We start from the raw sequence: 21,855 nt of genomic DNA on the forward strand, positions 1-21,855 counted from the left end.
ATTTTATAATGCTCGGAAGCTCACAAAGGTTGGGAACAGTTGGAGCATCATTACACTATCCACTAACTTGTTTTGGTATAAATAGTAAACTTATTTTGGTATAATGGCATGTATAGGTAACTTGGCCATTATTGGCATATAAATGTGGATTGTAAACTAGCCATTGGAATGGCTAGTAATGATTTGTTTTGGTAATTTTATAAGGATATAATATGACAAGAACCTATGTATTAAGTATATTAATTATGATTCTTCAAGTTATGTTTAACATATATATTAAACAAAGGTAAGATTATAATCATGAATGCATATAATAAAATATCATATTAGATGTTAAAATTTGTTTGGATTTAACGCTTGAATTGGTTGTTATATATATTTGTAAGTTATGGTGTAGGTTATTGGCAAATTTGGGCGAGAAATAAAGCTAGTAAATGGCTTTATTTTATCCACACGGATAGACACACGAGCGTGTGTCATGATCGTGTGTGACATACGACCTAGTACATTGGCGTGTGGTTTGGCCGTGTGTCTCCTGCATCTTAAAATTTAGAAATAAAAAACTCAGAATTGAGCACACGGACAGAGACACGGGCGTGTGTCTCAGTCGTGTGTGCTACACGGCCTAGAATATGGGCGTGTGTCTTGGCCGTGTGAACCCTACACCTAATTTTTGAAAATTAAATTGATCACACAGAATACTCACACGGGCGTATGGCTGACCGTGTGGCACAAGTTAGAAAGTTACACAGCATCGAACACGGCCTGTGACAGCCCTATAGTGACCCTAGTCGGAAAACGGTTTCGGGACCGCTAAACCGAGTCACCAAATTATTTGAATGTGATATTTATGGTCTGAAATATTTGAATATGAATGCGCGAAAATTTTAAGCTTCGATTTAGTTAATTGCATGTGAATGTAGTACATAGGACTTGTGTGACACTTTTGAAATGTGATAGGCTAATCTATAAGGATCTAATAGTGCATGTAATCAAAGAGAGGACTTGCATGTCAATTTTCCCCCTAATTAGTAGTGGCCGCCATGAGCATGAGGGTGGACAAAATGTTATGGCTAAAACATGTCATAAACATGTTGGGTTAATGCTTCATGTAAGGAATAATAAAATAAAGAGCATGGGCAATAAAGTATTAGTGTTAGTAGGATGAGAAAAAAAAAGAAAGAATGTGTGTGATTGTTTCCCCCATTGCCGTGAGTTGAAAGAAAGAAAACAAAAAAAAAAGTGTTCATCCTTGAACATCTTTGGCCGAAAACTTTAAGGAGAAAGGAAGAAGAAAGGTTGAAGAGGTTCGCCATGCATGTAACTAGGCTAAGGTATGTTTGATGTTGCTCCATGAGATTCATGTATATTTTAGTTGTTAGCTTGAGTCCTACCTAGCCCATGGTCTAAATCTTTGCTATGTGAGGGAGATGATACACGGCCATGGGTGTTGTCTTCTTGGTGGATGCTAGATGTTGTGTTGGTGAGGTATGAAGATGATAGAGTGTGTGTGAGAATTTGAAAAAAAAGGTAGGTCTTAGCAACTTCATGAAACAATCGGCCATGGTATATCCATAAGTATGATTTATGCTTGTTATGTTACTCATGGTTAAAATGATTCGGCTATGCTTCATGTAAAAATAAAATATACATGTGAATTCGGATATATGTTTATATTTGGTTAATGATTTATCCTTGTGAAGTATAAATTTGTAACATAATTTGAGTTGGAAGTTATTGTAATGTATTTGTGCATTCGGGTACATGATGAAAATATATGAAATGGTTATAATCAACCTTATGATTCGCTCTTGCACATATATATATATATATATGTTTGCACATGATGTATTGGTATGCCATTTATGTGTGGTATTAAGTATATAATTGGCCTCAACATATACATGCATACTCGGCCACATGAGAAGATTAGTGTTGCATGTATTTGGTTAGAGGCAAGCATATTGATGCCTTTATCTTGACTTAGAAAATTCGCTAAGGGAATATTAGCTAATATGTTGAACTCGATTCGTGATTTCGTACATATGTGACTCTAATGTCTAATGTCTATATGGGCTAAGTACCTTGAGCTTCTCTTTGATGTTCAAATGAATTGTATTAAATTGCTTAATGTGAATAAAAATGCGTATGACCATTTTGTATTTGAGCTAAAGGTGGCCATATGACCCATCAAATTCATTGTCATGTTCGCCATAAGCTAGCATAATGAGACTTTAATAAGTTAAATTTGTTTGAATTAGCTCAAGAGCTTAGAGGACCAAAGTTGGATAAGGGAAAGGAAAAAGTGATCGAATAGCCACAAATCGCTCGACAACATCCGAGGTAAGTTTTGAGTAATGGAGCTTAGATTATGATTCGATTAGATTATGTCTTAAGTAAATCAAAATCATGCTCTTTGTATGTGGCTATTGAGCTGAAATTTGTAAGTGTGATAAGTGTTTTGTGTTTGAGCTTTGGTAATGAAAATGAAATATGGATGTGTCATGATTTATTGATACATGTGCATGGTTATTCAATGATATCCGGCTAAGTCCCAAGGCTTTTGTGCTAGGTGACTATAACTGACTAAGATCCGAAGGCATTCGTGCGAGTTGCTATATCCGGCTAAGACACGAAGGCATTTGTGCTAGCGACTATATCCGGGCTAAGTCCCAAGGCATCTGTGCTAGTGACCATATCCGGCTAAGACCAAGGCCTTGTGCAAGTAGTTATATCCGCTAAATCCGAAGATTACTTGAGTTTGGGAATGAGCGATCTGCTGTAATAATTTCAATTAATACGCTCGTAAAATCTCAACAACGAGGTACGTGTTGTACATGCATTAGATTAATTGATTCCTCTTAAATAGCATTCGCTCCGTCGATTAAGGAGCTTCCGGTTTTTGGTTAAGTTGATCCCTTATGTATGAATATAAGGGTTGGAAATGTGAAGTAGGACTGATTTTTGAGAATATATGTGTATATGAAATTATCCGTTTAGTTATATGAATGCTATACTTCAGTGGAGCCTAATTTCATTGCTCAAAACTTACTAAGCATTAAATGCTTACTCCGTTTCTTTGGATCTCTGTTTTATAGATTTTGATTCGTCAGCTATCGGACTCGGGAGTGTCGAAGTTGAAGTCGCCCACACTATCAAAGCCCCTTTTGGTACACTTTTGGTTGAACTTTGAAATGGCATGTATAGGACTACCCGTTTTGTTGTTGGTCATGGACCCTTTGGTTTTGTATAAATTTGGATAGCCATGCGAAAATGGCTTATATACACTTTGAGCTTAGTATTATAATCGTCTTGTATGATGTTCATTAAGAGGTATGGAAATGTTTGGGAACGATTAGCCATTGGAATGGTTAATCATGATCATATTTTGTGCTATTTATGCAAAAGGGCTAGTTGAATCATGGAAACTATGTAATAGGTAAAGTCTACCTTAAAATAGATGCTGATAGCAGCAGTGACGTGAATGTGAAAAATCACTAAAATAGTAGGAATGGAATTAAATAGTGAATAAATTATGTAATCGAACCTTGATGAATCTATTTTCATAGGAAAGTAACGAAACGATCATATGAACAGTATATTATGAGATATTTAAGTTTTGTGAGACAGGGCCAGAACGGTTTCGGATTCCTGTTCGACTTTGGAAATTCATTATAAATTAACCAGAGATAATTAGAAGTCATGACATATATGTATAGATTCCTTTTCGAGTAGTTTTATAGAAACAAACGGCATCGAGATTGAAACCACATGCAGGAGATATCCAAGTCGTAATGCGCAAAGGTCGGTGTAGTCGAACCCTAAAACAGGGAGACTTTAACTAATAAACTGTACTAATTGGCTTGACCAAAAATTCTAGAAAACAAATTGTAGATGAAAACATGAATCTAGTTTCAGGAAAAATTCTGAAACTGGTTTTCGAGTTTTGAAACTCAAGATATGATTTTTAAGACGCAAAGTGACGCAAAGAATCAAATTGTGTCTGGAAAATTTTCAAATGGACTGTGAAAATAAGTGGATTAAGCCCGTTAACCCCTCGTGTCCGTCTCCGGCAACGGTCTCGGGTATGGGGTGTTACACGGCCTGTAGCACGGGTGTGTCTTAGGGTCACACGGGCGTGTTCCTTGACCACACGGGCATGTGTGCCCTGCATTTAAAAAATTTTGAGATTTTACGAAAAATTTTCTGAGTTCCTGATTTAGTCCCGACTTGATTCTAATACTCATATTGGGCCTCGAGGGTCCATTTAAGGGATGTTATAAATAATCTCAGAAAATGAATAGAAATTAATGTGAGTTATTTGTAAATGTTCTGAAAACTCCAGTAATGATCCGTAATCCTGTTCCAACGACGGACACGGGTAGAGGTGTTACACGATGTTGCTCACACGAGCTGTGGAGAATCCATAACAAATGCAAGACCTTAGCCATCTGTAGGACATTCAAGACTAGCACCCGAAACATGAAATCCCTAATGACATGTCATTTGTATCCTAAGAATTCTTAAGTTTCAAACGGAACCTTTGCATATTTTTGAATCCTTTATCATCATTTTATTGTATCATTCCATACATATTTCATGAAATATACATTTCCCAAATACCAATTGAAATATACCAATAATATAATTTAATCCACTATATCAATTATCAAATAAACTACGAATCAAGATTAAAATCACATAATTTCTTATAATAACTCATTTAAAACATCACTTGACAATGTTAATCTCTATACGAACTTACCTCAATCATTATAGTCACAAAGGTAGAGTTAGACACTAATCCAAAGCTTTTGCATTTCCTCGATTTAGGTCTGGTTGTTGTTTATCTTGATCTAAATACATAATTTCATTCAATTAAGTACTTCAAATAGCCTCAAGTATTCAATTCAATATATAATTCATATTATCATGAAATTACAAAATTATCCCTACTGTTTTAATTTTTTCACAACGTAGTCCTTAAGCTCATAACTTGATATTTAACCATTTAAACTTAAACCCATGATAATTGATTTTTCCCTAAGCTTAAATAATCTACATTTTTCCATTATTTCATACATTATACGTGGAATTTGTCACTTAAGCAAATTAGTTATTAAACGTTAAATTTACTAAAATTCACCTAACAAAACATGTCCATATAACAACTACCATTAATTATCTATCAATTAACTTCACTAAAACATCAAATTCATTCATGGCACATCCCTCAACCTTTAACAGTTTTGCAAATTAACCCCTGGCTAAGTAGTTTAAGCCAAAACGAGTTCAAAAATATAAAAATTACTAAAAACAGATCAAATTTACATACCATGCACTTGAAACTAAGGTTGGTTGATTGTTCTCTACTCTCCCACGGTGTTTTCAGTCAAAATTTGGTGAAATGAGGAAGATAATGATATTTGGCTGATTAATTTTATGCTTAATTATTAATTTACTAAAATACCCTTGGTTAAAACCTTTAAAACCCTTAATTCTTTTAGTCAAAACCATCCATTAACACCACCAATGGTATAATTACCCAATAAGGCCATTAATTCACCATATTAAAGCTATTTAATCCACTTAAATAGAACTCAACTTTTTCACCTTTTTCAATTTAAACCTTTTTACCTAATTAACCATTTAAACTTCAAATTTTCTTAATGACAAGTTAATACTACCTTAAATTAACATTATAAACATTAAATAAACATTAAAATATTTACTCACTCATCGAAATTGTGGTCCCGAAATCATAGTTTTTAACAGTACTAAAATTTTAAAACACATAATCCTAAAAAAAAAAAAAAAACCTAACCTATTAATTTGAAAAGCAAAACATTATTAAACTGTGGGCAAAGCCCCCGATTTTTCATTTCCTAAGCTAAGCCCATACCCAACTCTTTCTTAAGAAAAGAAAATCGTTAACATTCCTAAAAAATATAAAATAAAAATAGATCAAGAAACCCTAAAGACTTAACTCTCTCTTTCCATTTCTTTTGTTACTCCGCTGAAATTCTTTTTATCAATGGACCTGTTAAATCACATCCTCTGTTCTTCGTCTTGGCTTCGTTTCCCTAGTCTGTTATCTTCTGAGTTCCTCGGAGCTTTGTTACCCGTCTTCTTCTCTGGACTCAGTCCAACAAACCTCAACACACTTACACTAAAGTCTCCTTTGGTCTCTAACAACAATAGGTTGAACCTTCAACGGAGTTTCTTCCACCCAAAAAGTCAGAAAATAGCTTCCTCAGCTCTACGCAGCTATCGCATGCGCCGCTCCATTGGCTTCTCGCAGTATGAATCGGAACTCAATATTCTAAAAAATTCTTGATTTTGCTATTATTTCATTTATAATGCCCCTAACGACTGATATGTCATTTGCATGTCCATGGTTTTGTAATTTTTTTAATGATGATCCTTGAGTCACCTTTAATGATAACATCGCTAAATCTCATTTCTTCAGCAAAAATGACTCATTGGAGGCATGCATACTCTTCAGTCATTGTCGGATCTCTAACGTTGTGGATCGGGTAAGAACACGAACCCATTATAAGCCCTGTATGGTTTCTTATGGTAATTTACGCGACTGCTCTGTTGCTTTATTGAGAAAACGTAGAGTCAAAATTAATTTTAACTTGTCTTTCTAATGGGGGTTCCCACAGGGTAATAATTGTGTTATGTTGACATTTCAATACTTCCTCTAACTTTTCAAGGTTCGCTAAGTATGCTTTAATAAATGCCACAATCTCGCATATTCTCTGTTGGATGCCTTCATGGAAATATATATTCATGTTATGCCATATTGTTCAAAACGATACTGCTAAGCGTGAACATTTATATGCATTATTGAGATTTCCGCTAACCATTGTTTCCATTCTTAATTTGCATGAATGGGTGCCAATGTTACTGTCATTTGCTAGAGGACTTGTTTTACGAGGGTGCATTCTCAAAAGATGTGGCTTACAGACTCATCTTCTTCTCCACAAAGTGGGCATAAAGCATCATATCTCAGTCTACGGCCTTTTAAATTACTTAAAGTAGATAAAAAATTATTTCTAATTTTCTATAGAGTAATATGAACATTGTTGGGAATTTTTAGCCTCCAAATTTTTGTAAAATACCTTCTAGTTAGATCCTGGTCTACTGTAATTTTGTTTCCCAGCATTTTCAATTCTTCTAAGACACACATTTTGTAATAGCTTTTTATCGTGTATTCTCCTGACTAGTCACCTCGCTGGCTCCTTATATCTGATTGCAGAGTGCTCCTTAGAGGAATGGATTCAATCTCCCTCACTTGTTTTTATGGGAAAAGCCCTCTTAAAGTTTCCTCCTTCCAGGTAACAAATTCATGATTTATAAGGTCTGTAAGTAAAGTATACCTATAATCAATATTTTGAAACTGTAATTTTCGTTCCCTAGGAACCCTTGCGTCATTTCATATGTTAATTGATTTACCATCTCCTATTCTCCAACCCATTCTTGATTCCAGAACACTCTGAGCGTTCCATATGCTTCTCCAGGTAAACGAAGGGTAAGCCGCTAGATCAGCATTAAGAAAGTCACTTCGTGGGTGGTATTTAGATTTCATTACCTGTGCGAGTAAGCTTGTGGCATTGGTAATTAGCTTCCAATCTTGCTTTTCCAACAATCCCTACTTGCGCCTTAGGGATACATAATAACGCCCACCACCACCAATGAAAACCCTTATCTATTTTCAAATTTCGCCACTTGAATTTACACATAATATTATCTAATTCTCGACATAAAGAACTTGGTAATTTAAAGCATTGCATAGCGTAAATTGGAATGGCTTGTAAATTTGATAAAAACCTCTTTCCCCCCTATGGACAAATTACGAATGCTCTAATTTTTCACTTTTGTCAAAAACTTTTCCTTAATTTCCACAAAAGCATTTCTCCTTCGCCTCCCCACCATTGTCGATAATCCAAGATATTTCTCAGGATTGTTGGCCATAAGAACCCCCAACGACCTGCCTATTTGCAATTTAACTGTCTCGTTGGCATTGTTGCTAAAGTAAATTAATGACTTTTTGAAATTCACCATTTGCTCCGGTATTTTTTCATAGTCATTAATGACTGATTGAATGGCTAAAGCTCTTTCTACTATTGTTTTTTCAAATAAATATTGTCGCCAACAAAAAAAAAGGTGGGTTATTATCAAACCCCCTCTACCTAATTTTTCCCCATCAATTTTCCTTTCCCTTTTTGCAATTTCAAAAGTCTTGAAAAACCCTCAACGTAGATGATGAATAAATATGGGCTTAAGATATCTCCTTGTCCTATTCCTCTACTGGGACTGAATCCAACTCTCTTCTTCCATTAAGCACAATTGAGCATGAACCACTTTTTATGCAATGCATTATCAATGATACCTATTGTAACACCCCCTAACTCGTATCCGTCATTAGAATAGGGTTACGAAGCATTACCGAAGTTTACAATTCAAACGGACAGAAAATATTAAACATTTCATAACATATCATTAAGTGTATTAAAACCAAGTCAAACAATACATATTTCCCCTTAAACGAGCCTTCGAGGCCTTAAATACGTGTTAGAAATAAGTTGGGACTAAGTTAAAAACTTAAAGAATTTTTTGGAAAATAGTAAAAAATTTCAACACTGCAGGGGTCACACAGTCGTGTGGCCAGATCATGTGAGTCACACGGTTAAGAGACACGCCCATGTATCAAGCCATGTGGGCATTCGAAATAGGGACACACGACTGTGTCCCAACCTGTGTCTGTATCCTTGTAACTCACAGACTTGGGCCACACGACCAAGCCACACACTCGTGTGCCAGGCCGTGTACCCTTCAAAGTAACCTCACATACCTGTGTGCCAAGCCGTGTGCTAAGCCATGTAACAACCTGACTTGTAACACTTTGAAAGTTATAGGGGACACACGGTCGTATTTGTACCCGTGTGGACGAAAATAAGCTATTTTTCAAGCCATTTTTCTTACCCAAATTGACATGTACTTACAAAAACCAGTGCACATATACATAAACCATTACAAAGTAACAAAATCATGCACAATCCATCTTCATTCATATGGTATAATCATATACAACCAGTATGCCCTTAGGCACCTCAAATGACAATATATAAAACATGTATAATCATAAACTTAATTTGGTCAAATGATCAACTAATTTTCAACTAGATTTGCACCAATACAAACCATTGAATTAACTTACCAAATGATACCAAATACACTACTCAATTACTAGCCTCATTATACATATATGTTCTCCATAGCAAAGTACAAATTCACATCAAGTTATAAAACATATACAATATGCACATTCAACTACCATTTCACCTTTCAAACACATTAAGCAAATCATCAACCATTTCAAGGCTAATATTTACATGCCAAAACTAAATTCATCAGAACACCAAAATACCACAACTCAAGCCAAAACAAATAACCATTTCAACAATTAAACACAATCTAAGATTAGCCAAAATACCTATGCATGCCATTATAACCAAAATTAAACATCTAAAATGTATCAGCGAGCCGATAGATAGTGTGATATAGCTCCGAAAATCTTCTAACCTGAACGAGCTTTTGATTCACTATAAAACACGAAAATAACACAGAGTAAACATTTACGCTTAGTACGTTCATTTAACTTGGAATTTAACTTATCATTTAATCAAGTAATAAGTAAGTAACAAAGCATATTCCAACACATTTTGGCTAAATGCTTAAGCACAAATATACCAACCATATTAGCCATGTAAATACATATATAAACCAATAATTGTGGATGAACTCAACAATTAATCAAGTTCCATATACATGTATCATCCATTTCATATATTTATAAATCATGTAACATCATCTCCATGCATTTCATGTGTATACCTGTAATAGTTCGTATCAAACTTATATCATTCTGTATCAAGACATTTGCCTGTTGAAACATTTAGAATACCGTTGGATACTCAAGATAGCTCACACATAGCGTGTTAGCTCATATAATTGTAATCTATGAATTTATGTACAAGTATGCTCATACAAGCTATGAATCGGTATGCTTATTTGAGTTGTAGATCGGTATGCTCTCACAAGTTATAAACTGATATGCTCTCATGAGCGGTCGAGTATCTACAGCACATGCAGGATCTCAGCCAAATAGGTAAACCTAATGACATGTCAGTTGTATCCTACGGATTCCTATGGTTTAAACGGGGCTCGGTAATCATCGTACGTCGTTGGATATGCATTCGGTAATTATATATGACAGATCATAACATTTATATATTTCAATTAAAAACATATAAACACAATTTAATTACACGAACTTACCACGATAAGTATTCGTAGATACGGATCAATCCGAGACTTTCTCTTTGCCCCGATTTAACTCCGTACGAGGTCTAACTAGATCCATACGGATAAATTTAACTTAATTTAACATATAATTCATTCAATTTAATCAAAAATATATTTTTTGAAAAATTACCATTTTACCTCTATACTTTAATTATTTCACAATTTTACCATGTAATATTTTCTATTTTTCAATTTAGTCCCTAATTGATAATTTCATTAAAAATCTCTTTACAAAAGTTGTTTATCTAGCAACAACCATTCATTTTCTATCATCAAACTTCAAAACTCAAGTATATTCAACAATGGTAAAACCTTAATAGTTTAAAAATTTTGCAAATTAGTCCCCGGGCTAGTTAGATTAAGCTATAATGATCTCAAAAACATAAAAATCATCAAAAAGGGGACAAAAATGTATACCTAATTGAGAAAAATAAGTTTGCCAAAACTTCAAGCTTCCATGGCTAGGTTTTCTCTTCAAATTTTATGGAAGATAATGATAATGGATGATAATAGTTTGTTTTATTTAATTAATTATAACTTTAATTACTAATTTTCAAAATTAACCTTAATAATTCATTCAAATTTCAATAATGCCAAACCATTAAAATCCGCTATTAACTCTAATGGTCTAATTACCATATAAGGATATCCATTTTATAGTTCTATAGCTATTTAATACATTTAACTATTAGAACTCAACTTTTGCACTTTACGTGATTTAGTCATTTTTTTATCAAATTAAGCATGTAAACGGTAAAATTTCTTAATGAAATTTTTATACAATATTTCTATCATGTCGTAGGCAATAAAATAATAATAAAATAAAGTTTCTGACTTCAGATTTGTTGTCCCGAAACCACTATTCAAATTTCACTGAAAACGGGTTGTTACACCCACTTTTACAAAACCCTAGCTTTCTCATCATATTTTTAACAAAAATCCATTCAACCTTGTAGTATGCTTTGCACATGTCAAGTTTTAGGGCGAAATCACCTATTCCATATATTTTCTTCTTAAAGGAATGCAATAATTCATATGCCACTAATATGTTATTCGTAGTTTGTCTACTTGGAACAAAAGCACCTTGTGCATCATCAATGCAATAGCCAAGAGCCTTCCTAAATCTGTTAACTATAAGCTTTGAGATTATTTTATAAACTACATTGCAAAGGCTAATTGGCCTAAATTGCTCCATATTTTTTGGGTTTTGAAGTTTCAGAATTAAAATAATGTTGGTATCGTTAATTGTGTCTAATTCTTTTTGGTTGTTCAAAATTTCTAAACAGTATCTAGACACATCTTTTCCTATAATATGCCAAAATTTTTGAAAAAATATTGCAGGAAATCCAACAGTGTAGCACCCCAAACCCGGCCCAGACGTTATGGTCGGATTTGACATGCCATATTGAAGCATTCAAAACATTTTATATTGTTGATCCAGAAAAACAAACTTAGTGTTTTAAAAGATGATTATAGGTTAAAGTAGATGGAAGCTGTGCACCAGGTAGGAAACAGGAAAAGAGGAGGTGAGTCCATCGGACTGCTTAAGTGCCAAGCTCCCTTCAGATCCAATCCTAGACATTCACACCGCCATTCCACACCTTAACGTCATGTATATTTCTAGGAAACCGATTTGATTAAGTCCTTTTTAGGAAAAGTGATTAATTTTGAAAAATACTTTTATTGCGGAAGCTTTGTTTGTCATTGTGGTATTTTGAAATCAATTGTTGTTTTTGAAAACGCGCTTTAAAGCTTTCCAACTTCAACAGTTAAAATAAGTAATACTTATCTTAGTAACACATATTAACACCATCAAAAATAATTAAGCGGCCTTATTACATTTAAAAACCCAAAACTTCAAACGTAAAAAAAAAGATGTACAGTTCACCAGAAGAAAATCAAACTTTCAGAACGGGTGGCCACTTCGAATTCCCTCACAGCTCCAAGCCCACTATAGTTGAGGATTACCTGCATGGATGAAAATAAGAGGGGTGAGTTTGGGGAAACTCAGTGTATAAGGAAAACCCATTCAAAGCCCAAGTCAGCTCAAGCCTATTGGGCCTAAGCCTATTCAGTAACAATGGTAATGGACCGAGCCCTTTTGATTACAATAAACCGGGCCTTAACCCTTATTCAGATAACAAGATGGCCCATAGGCCCATTTCAAAATACATGCAACATCAATAACATATGCAAGCCCATTTGGGAGACTACTCAACCCACCAACCACTACACTCCACCCGTACCACCCTACACTCCATATGGGGAATAGCTCAACCCACCCAAATTAACACTCCACATTCTGACTTTGCTTCAGATTATCAATAAATTGAGGCAAAGCCTCCAAGATCGTGGACAAGCCACTTTCAGACTTCCTCCGTCAATATCCCAATCCCATGCATCGATAATAACAACATGGCATGCAATAAATAACAACAATCAAACATGCATTTAGGTCAATTTAACCCTAGGGGTATTTGGTAATTTATCTACTAGGGTAAAACTATAAATTTTCCACTTTTAAAGGTATTTCAGTAATTTATCTATTTTAGGGTTTTTCATGCATATTCCTACCTTTCACGTACTAACGTAATCACGCATCGAGTGTTCTTACCGAATTGGGCCGTTGGCCCATCATTCCAATTTTGGCCCATTAAGCCAAAAAATATCGAGGCACGTAAATCATGTACTTTGGAGTCCAAATTTTGCAGTTTACCAAAAACATTAATCGATTTACCTCACGAGCATTCGCTTTTCGCAAATCTACAAAATACCGATTTTCGGCATTTCGCTTTTCGACTTTTGCCGATCCGGACTAAGAAAGAGGGTGTTAGTTACACACTGCTTTGCGACGATATCTTGACGAGATCCACACACGAACCGCCTACAATTGGATTACTAACACGTTAATCTAACTATTCAAATACAAACTACGTATTAACCCCTTACAATATTCGGCCAATCACACCTACAGATCATAGTAAGCTTATAAGAAATCAATAAGCAACTCATTAACAAATTTTTGTCAATGTTTACCAGATAATCATAATTTCACTGCAAGCTGTCTTCCTAAGCAACAGTCACTAAATCATTTATAATTGGAGCTACGAAACTCCAAATCAAGTGCCGTTAATTTTCCCTGAAAATAGACTCATATATCTTATATCCATAAAATTTTCAGAATTTTTGGTTTGGCCAATCAATACCAGATTTTTCTCAAAGTTTCGCATGTTTCACTGTTTGACTAATCTGACCACTCTTCATTACGAATCAAATTTCTCATTGTACAGAATTCAAAATATGTTCTCGTTTATTCCATTTGAAACTAGACTCATTAAGATTTAATTACATAATTTATGCAGCTTCTAACTCATCTCCCACAATTTATGGTGATTTTCTAAAGTCACGTTACTGCTGCTGTCCCAAGCAGATTTATTACCAAATCACTCTTTCACACATAACTTGCATGCATGTTTTTTTTTAAACATGTATATCACTAATCAATCATCACATATCTATGATTTTACTTAAGTATAATCTCCATTTCATCATTTTAAAGCACAACATATTAGCCGATTTTTCCCCTTAGCATCTAAGCACATGCATGCTCATTTGTTTGGCTCAACTTCACATATCTTCCATTTTCATCAAAAGAACATGAAACAACAACCATTTCCTTCATTTTAATTCATGACCAAATGCTCACAACACAGCCAAAAACCAAAATATGCTTCAAGAGTTAAGGTAGAATCAAGAAGAACTCATGAACATCAAGATAGAAGCAAACTACCATGAACTTACCTTCAATTTTCTTCCCCAAGTGACCGAACATTCAAGAGCTTTCTCCTCTCCTTTCTCTTCTCTAACTTTAGGCTATGATGAACAAAGATGGACAAAACTTTGTTCTTTTCACCCCTTTTTCTTTTAATAAAATTTCATATTTCATCCATTTAATTCTTTAATACAAAAGACATGAAATTCCAATCATGGAACATTTACCTAACCCATTATCATGAAACATTTACCTAACCCATTATCATGGGACATTTACCTAACCCATTATCAATTTGTATCAATTTGTACCATAAATTATGGATATCAAGTGCACATTTTGTTTACAACAACATGATGGCTGGCCACTTCATGTAAAATGGGAGGTTTGTCATGCAAATCCTCCTATTTTGCACTCCTATTTATTTGGCCACTTCAATTTAGCCTATAGCATTTTCAAACATTTTCACATAGGTCCTATTTCATAATTTCACTCACAAATGACAAAATTAAAGCAAGAAATTTTGCCAACATTCACAGAATTCCCGAAAATTAGGGCGTTACAATCAGCACCTCAAGCTTTTAGTGGAGCCATAGATTTTAAAGCTTCCCATAATTCTTCTTCTTTAAAACTTACTAAAAGATCCTCGTTAATGTGTTTAGGAATGCAAGGTTGAATCTTTGTCCATAAATTTTCACAATCCTGCATAGGTTTTGAGGGAAAAAGATCGTTAAAATAATTTGATGCTAATGCTAGCAATTCTTCATCTCCCCTGATCCATCTGCTACTCCCATCTTCAAACCATTTTACCATATTTCTTTTCTTTCAGTAGGACGTACAGCTGTGGAAGAAGTTGTGCTACTATCACCCATTCTAAGCCAGTTGGCCCTTGCTCATTGCTCCCAAAAGATTTCTTCTTTGTCTGCCTCCATATTTAGGGCTAGTTTAACCTTCGTGATTTCCGCTAATCGTTCCTCTCCGGGATCTTCAATGTTAACCTCCTCTAGTTTTTGGCTTAACTCTTTCCTTGTTTTGTTCCAAATACCTTTATTGATCTTAACCCATTCTTTTAAACCATTACCCAAACTCATAAGTTTCCCTAGGAAATCTTCATTACTTGATCGCCATATTCTATTCACCTATTCCTCGAAACCTTCTTCAATAACCCATTCTGCATTGAAACGGAAAGAAAAATCATCGGTAAAATTAAGAGACTATCAACATTAAAAGTTGAAGCTTCTCAAAAAGAATGAAATATTAAAGTAATAATTTTCAAAGAGAACATATTGTATCTTATTCGAACAAAAAGTGATTCTTTAAAAAGAAAATATCAAATCTTATTCAAATAAAATAGCTTCCAAAAGAGATGAAAAAATTATTTTAATTAATGACGAGGTAATATAATGTTACAATATTATAATTTTTTTCTAAATTATTTTGTAATTTTCTTATACGGTGCGAAGCTGAAAGTTCAAATTGTGTGATTTATGTAATTCGTGATTTGGGGTTTTCTTTTTATATTTGTTTGGAGTGAAATTAGATAAACAAATTCCTACTATAGCATTAATTATGTAAACCTAATTTATAGAAAAAGTAAAACTGTAGCCTTTTAGGCATTGATGGTGAATGCAATAAAGGTAATTTTTGATAAAGATTTGATGATGTTTTATTTAATTTTACAAGGTAACCTATGCTGTGAAGTCCGTTCTATTATCTTTCTTGTTTTGGAAAGAGTTAGTTGTTTATGTGATTTGCTCACCCTCCAATGAGGCATCTGTTTGGAAAACTTGCTTTTGGCCAGTTAAGAAAACTTCTATTTTCTGGACATGAATTTTTTACTGGAGCATTAGGCACCAGTTAAGTAGTAGTTGCTACAGTGAGAAATATTTTTCCTACTTTTCCTAAAAAAAACATATTATAAATTTTATTATATAATAATTAAACAAATTTTATTTTTATATAAGAATCTAATAATTATATAAATTCATTATCATATATATTTTTCATTATTATTTAATAAAATTATTTTAATATTTAAAATTAATATATAAAATAGTTATATTAATTTATTATATAAAGTATATAATTTTGAGTTTTATAATAATTTAATAAATATGTAAATTTTATTGTTATATGAATTAATTTGAATAAGTATATATATATATATATATATAAATGTCAACAACCTCTTCAACTAAGGGCAAGATCATTTATATTGCGACATGAGAGCTTGATTTCAATTCTTAGCAATCCCGTCTCTTCCCTCAATTATATAAAATATATATATAAATAATAAAATAAAATAAATATAATTAATGATAAATTAATTAATTATTAATCAAATTGTTCTTTAAGATAAATACAAACTTAATATAAAATATAATTTTTTTTGCATATATATTTATATATTTAAATATAATATTTTAATGATCATTTTATACTTTTAACTCATTACTACGACTACATATGAAGTCAAACACATACCTTACTGCTGATTTTAATTTTATTACTATAATAATTAATTTTATTGTCACCATTATTTTTAATCTCATCATAAATAAACATCTCGAATTTAGAAAATAATTGATCCAAATCAAGATAAAACCTCAAGTTTAGTTGGTGTTTGGTCTACCCATGAATTTCTTATTTTTACATGTCTACCGACTACCTATTGAGGTTCATTGGTGCTTTTCTTTTACCTTCAATATGTAGGTTTGTGGCCTCGAACCTTTGAAATGAAGTATTGTGTCCATATTTGGAAAAAAGAAGCAGTAAGTTGTGCATGATTAACGGGGAGTATCCAACGTGTTCTTTTACCTTCAATATGTAGGTTTGTGGCCTCGAGCCTTTGAAATGAAATATTGTGTCCATATTTGGAAAAAAGAAGAAGCAGTAAGTTGTGCATGATTAACGGGGAGTATCCAACGTGTTCCTGGTTGTGTACCAACAAATTAATTATCATTATCCTAGCTTAGCCACTTAATAGTTTTGTAGACAAGAATTGATTCATCCACTTTCTTATACGTGGTCATTGGCCAAAGCTAAACTAACTCCTCTCGCCATTTGGCATTAATTAACTAATAGTCGATATATTTATGTACTATAGTTTCTTTTTCTTTCTCAAATTTTGAATTGATTTTGAAATCCATTTAGGTGAATGGCTAGCTTAGATACTAGGATTATAACAAATCTTATATATGAAAAGTGGGTCCCAAAAAAACTTAAAAAATATTTGATATACATATTTGTAACTTATTTAAACAATGAGATAAAATCATCATAATTTTTAAATTTATAATTATTCCTTTATTATTTGATGAACTAAATTAGTTAAATTATTTTAAACAAAAAATAACTAATATTTATATAATTAAAATAAATATTACAATATAAATTTATTCTGTAATATGATATAATTATCTTTAGTAGATATTATATTATAAAAACATATAAATTTTAAGGACATATAATATATCAATTGTTATATAATTAAATTGTGAATGTGTAATAATTATTATAATATTATGATATTACAATGTGCATTCTTCTATTAATTATGTGGAACCTAAACCTTAAACATGTAACTAATTTTATGGTATATTATAATATATAAAATTAAAATTATATAATTAAGGTATATTAGTTATGTACATTATAATAATGTAATTGTATATAAGATTATATATCAAATTTCATTTGGCATGTTGATTGAAAATAACATTGCCATATGTAATTCTACCGAATTGGCAAAAGGGTTTTCTCCAATAGCCCCTTCACTAATAAAGAAGGTAAGAAAAGAGAAACAAATGAGGAAGAGTGATTTATTTAAAATTAAGATTGACACTAAATTTTTGTTTTAGGAGTGAGTCTAGTTGATGTAACAGAGGAACCTAGCCTATATACAATTAGTTACATTTTAAGATTTAGATTGGATATCGTAATGTTATAATAATTATTTTACATTCATAATTTAATTATATAAAATTAATATATTATGTCCTTAAACATGTATGTATACTATTTTATATAATATGTGCTAAATATAATTATGTGGAATTACAAAATAAATTCATATAATAATATTTATTTTAATTATACAAATATTAATTTTTTAAAAATTAACTAATTGAATTGATGAAATAATAAATGGGATAATTACAAATTTAAAATTCTATAATTTCATTTTATTATTCAGTTAGGTTTATGAAATAGAAAAGAAAAGATTTAAGAGAAGCTACATGATATTTAAGAGCATAAGATGTTAAATGAGATATATATTTTTGATAATTTTTAAAATAATTTTTATGATATTTAAAAGATATATTTTTCTGATAATTATTATATTTAATTTTAATTTTTTAATAACTTCATTATAGGTTTTAATTATATTTGCTCTTTTTATACAATGCCCGAACTACCTATAACCCTCTCTCAACCCATAAATAGGAGGATAATATGCTTTTAACGCACTCGAACACAGGTCCTCTTATATTGGTAATAATGCCTATATTAATCGAGTTATGACTTAATTGGTAACTTTAAAAATTGTTTTATTGATATTTATATGTTGTTTATTAGTTTGTATAAGTTGAGGATTAACTTGAGAAAGCATAATTTTAAATTTCAAATATTATATCTTGTAATCCTTTAGAATTATGTGTTTAAAGTTGAATTAAAATATGAAATTTATAAATATCCGATTGGCTGTGAAGGTTGAGGTTACATTGGATCATGTCAATAGCAAAAGACAAAAGAGGAGAAAAAAATCATGGTTGTGTCTCACCAATACCAATAAAAAGTTTGTTTTGTGAACTTACAACCATGATTTTACGTGCGAAATAAGGCAATGCCTCAGATATAGACTTTGCTTTACTTTTATGTATAAATTTAGAGAAAACTTATAAACAATATGGTATTGATAAATGTTGTATGAAAATAGAATAATATATTTAAAAATATAAGGGAATCCATCCACGTTATTATAAATTAAAAACCAAAAAGTAATGAATGATGAAATTGTTTCAAAAAAGAAATATTTATATATTGAAGCACAAACTCACACTAGCGAAAAGAATATTTGAAATGTATTTAAAAGTGGGATTGCGGCGGCTTACGATTCCACAAATCTCGCCACCCATCACTCCTCCGCATCATTTTTATAACATATATATTTCTTTTCATCTTCTTCTACATTTTCTTTTATATAAAAATTCAGGGTAAGATAATCTAATGATACAAAAAGAAACTGGACATAACATTAAAAAAAAAAGAAAGAAAAAAAAGGGGACTAAACTACGGGCAGTTTGCTATTTCTTACAATAAATTATTCCTGTCGTTTCGTTTTTCTTCTTTGTTGCACATAACATAAAACTAAAAATTCACACAGCAGAAAGAAATGTACAGTACGATAAAAGAGCACAGATTTTGATGGTTTCTTTTTCAATGTTCCAATTTTCATTTCACATTATGATTCTTACAATAGTCAAAACCAGATAAGAAATTTAAAATTCGAAATTAAAACAAAAGCAGAACCATTTACATATATGTAATAATTTTTTTTTTGATAAATACTTATAAATAAAAAGGACTGGGTTTAAACGGTGGGACTACTGTTATCAATTATGTTCAAGTCATGGTTAATATGGGAGAGAACAAGAAAGATTCCATCTCTCTCATGCATCATCTCCTTCAATATTTTTTAGTAATATATAGATATTTCTAATCTGAGGAACATATCCATGATTCCACCATACCTTCACTTCTTGTAGCCATATTTTCTTCTGCCCCTTTATCGCCATTAAAATCCGAAGAAGACAAGCTCTCCACTTTCCCATTCGAGACTCTGTGGGAGTTACTGTTGTAGCTTCCATTGATGGACGGTGGAAGACTTTGACCATGTTCTTGGAATCCTCTTCTTTCATTTCTTGGCAATGCCCCTTCTGATGATACCATGTTTTGGACCCCACTGAGGTCGGTATTAACGTGACCCTGACTTAACCCAAACTGATTTTCTAAAACACCCATTTTGAGAGGAGTGCCATTTGATGGAATATCTAAGCACCCTTGAATGGTTGAATTGGGAAGTGGGTATTTTTGAGGGTTTCCAAGGAGAGGTTGGAAATTAAGAATTGGGTTTTGCATGTTGATGTTGAGGAGATTTTGAGGCTGTTTTAAAAGGCCTAACTCTGATGGTAGTTGGTAGTTATAAGGGGTTGAACTAGTAGTAGTGCTGTCGTTAGTAGCGGAAGCAGAAGTGATATCGGTAATAGGAGTAGAAGCTACAGAAGAGGAAACAAACGAGGGAGACTGGATTTGGGGGGCAAATGGTCTTAACAGATAATGCGAAGTTGAAGGGTCTAAATGAATAGATCTTAGAGTGGAGGAGGGTGTACCACCAAATATATCAAGCCTAGTTCTCGGGAAAGCTGAGGACGTAAAGGGTGGTGCAGGGATCCCAGTGAATTCCTGAACCATGGCTCGGAAATTAGTGGTGTCTGTGGTCAAAACAGTTGTTGGTGCACGCCTTGAAGCTCTTGATCTCTTCTTAGGGTTCCGCACCCTTACGCCTGAGACTGAACTTCTTGTATCACTGTCGGGTCCTTGAGGGATTTGCACAGAAGGAAAAGTGGCTCTGCTTTGCGCTTGTTGGTTGGTGTTGGTCAACTGTTGTTGTGTGGGTGATGATGAAGCTACGAACCCACCAACACCAGGGCTACCGGACTCAGATCTTAGATCTTTGGACCAAACAGCATCAAGATTTCCAAGAGGATTTGGGTTTGTTGTAAGATGCTGTGATCTTTGATCAAAGTAGTTTGATAAAGGATCAAACATAGCCGATGAAGAGTGGTTCTGGTATTGCTGGTATTGCGGAGGTGGAGACGGCAGCTGCGGTGGTTGGTTAACCAAGTCACCATGACCAATATGACTCGATGCGTTATTGTCCAAAAGAGCTGAGATTGACTCACTGTGTGAATCATACTCTTCACTATCACCACTCGAAGATTGCATACTACCACTATTACCAGAATCCATACAGCAAAAAAGAAAGAAAAAAGAAAAGGACTTAAAAGGAGACGGAGATTGTTTTCTTACGTTACTATTACTCAAAGACTCATTTAAGAATGGAAGCTACAAAACAAAGCATGAGGTAATACAAAAGGGAGAGAGAGAAATGGAAAAAGGAAGAAAAAGAGGAAGATCTTCTGGAAGAAGAGCAATCAGAAAGTGCCCATGTTCTCTTTAAGCTCTGATCTGCAAGGAACACAGTATAGTTTGCTTTTACTTTGTGTATGAACAGAAGGGTATGCGGTAAAGCAAGGAATTAACAAGGTCAGGGATCACAAATCAAACTAAGTGGTTGCCCAACAGAGGTTAAATGAAAGTATAACTTTGTTTTGAACAAAGGGCTTAAAATCATTTTCCCTTGTAAGGGTTAAAGACAACTATTTTGAGGAGGGTGAAACTTGAAAGACGTTTGGTTCTCTAAGCCTTTTTCTATCTAAAAAAGATGAGGGGGTGGGTGGGGCACCCATGTGTGACTGATGAAAGGTAATTGGGTTCTGAGTACAACATACTTGCGGTTTTTTATCCTTATAGTGTGAAAAGGAGAAAAAATATATATACTACTACAAATGAATATAATATATTGTTACTATTAAAGAATATCTCTTTGAAATTTTAATATATGCATTTTAATATGTTTAAAAATT

At 32.9% G+C, this 21,855-nt stretch overlaps 2 protein-coding genes across 3 annotated transcripts; one reads left to right on the forward strand and one right to left on the reverse strand.

The window, feature by feature from the left end:
- The first annotated feature begins 5,904 nt into the window (after window positions 1–5,904).
- On the forward strand, window positions 5,905–7,893 carry LOC108482191 (uncharacterized). Of its 2 annotated transcripts, none has more exons than XM_017785308.2 (5): window positions 5,905–6,300; window positions 6,470–6,536; window positions 6,927–6,993; window positions 7,265–7,343; window positions 7,426–7,893. In XM_017785308.2, the coding sequence occupies exons 1-5, from the start codon at window positions 6,035–6,037 to the stop codon at window positions 7,454–7,456; spliced, it is 510 nt and encodes a 169-aa protein (XP_017640797.1). In that variant the 5' UTR covers window positions 5,905–6,034; the 3' UTR covers window positions 7,457–7,893. The 2 variants fall into 2 exon arrangements, with proteins under 2 accessions (XP_017640797.1, XP_017640798.1); XM_017785309.2 differs by having other exon boundaries at window positions 5,912–6,300; window positions 7,527–7,893.
- Window positions 7,894–19,577: 11,684 nt separating this feature from the next.
- On the reverse strand, window positions 19,578–21,727 carry LOC108480860 (uncharacterized). Its single transcript, XM_017783985.2, has one exon. It carries the CDS (start codon window positions 21,176–21,178, stop codon window positions 19,865–19,867), a length of 1,314 nt encoding a protein of 437 aa, XP_017639474.1. The 5' UTR covers window positions 21,179–21,727; the 3' UTR covers window positions 19,578–19,864.
- Window positions 21,728–21,855: the final 128 nt, after the last annotated feature.

Source organism: Gossypium arboreum, chromosome 11 (assembly GCF_025698485.1).
Source record: "Gossypium arboreum isolate Shixiya-1 chromosome 11, ASM2569848v2, whole genome shotgun sequence".
NCBI classification, from domain to species: Eukaryota; Viridiplantae; Streptophyta; class Magnoliopsida; order Malvales; family Malvaceae; genus Gossypium; species Gossypium arboreum.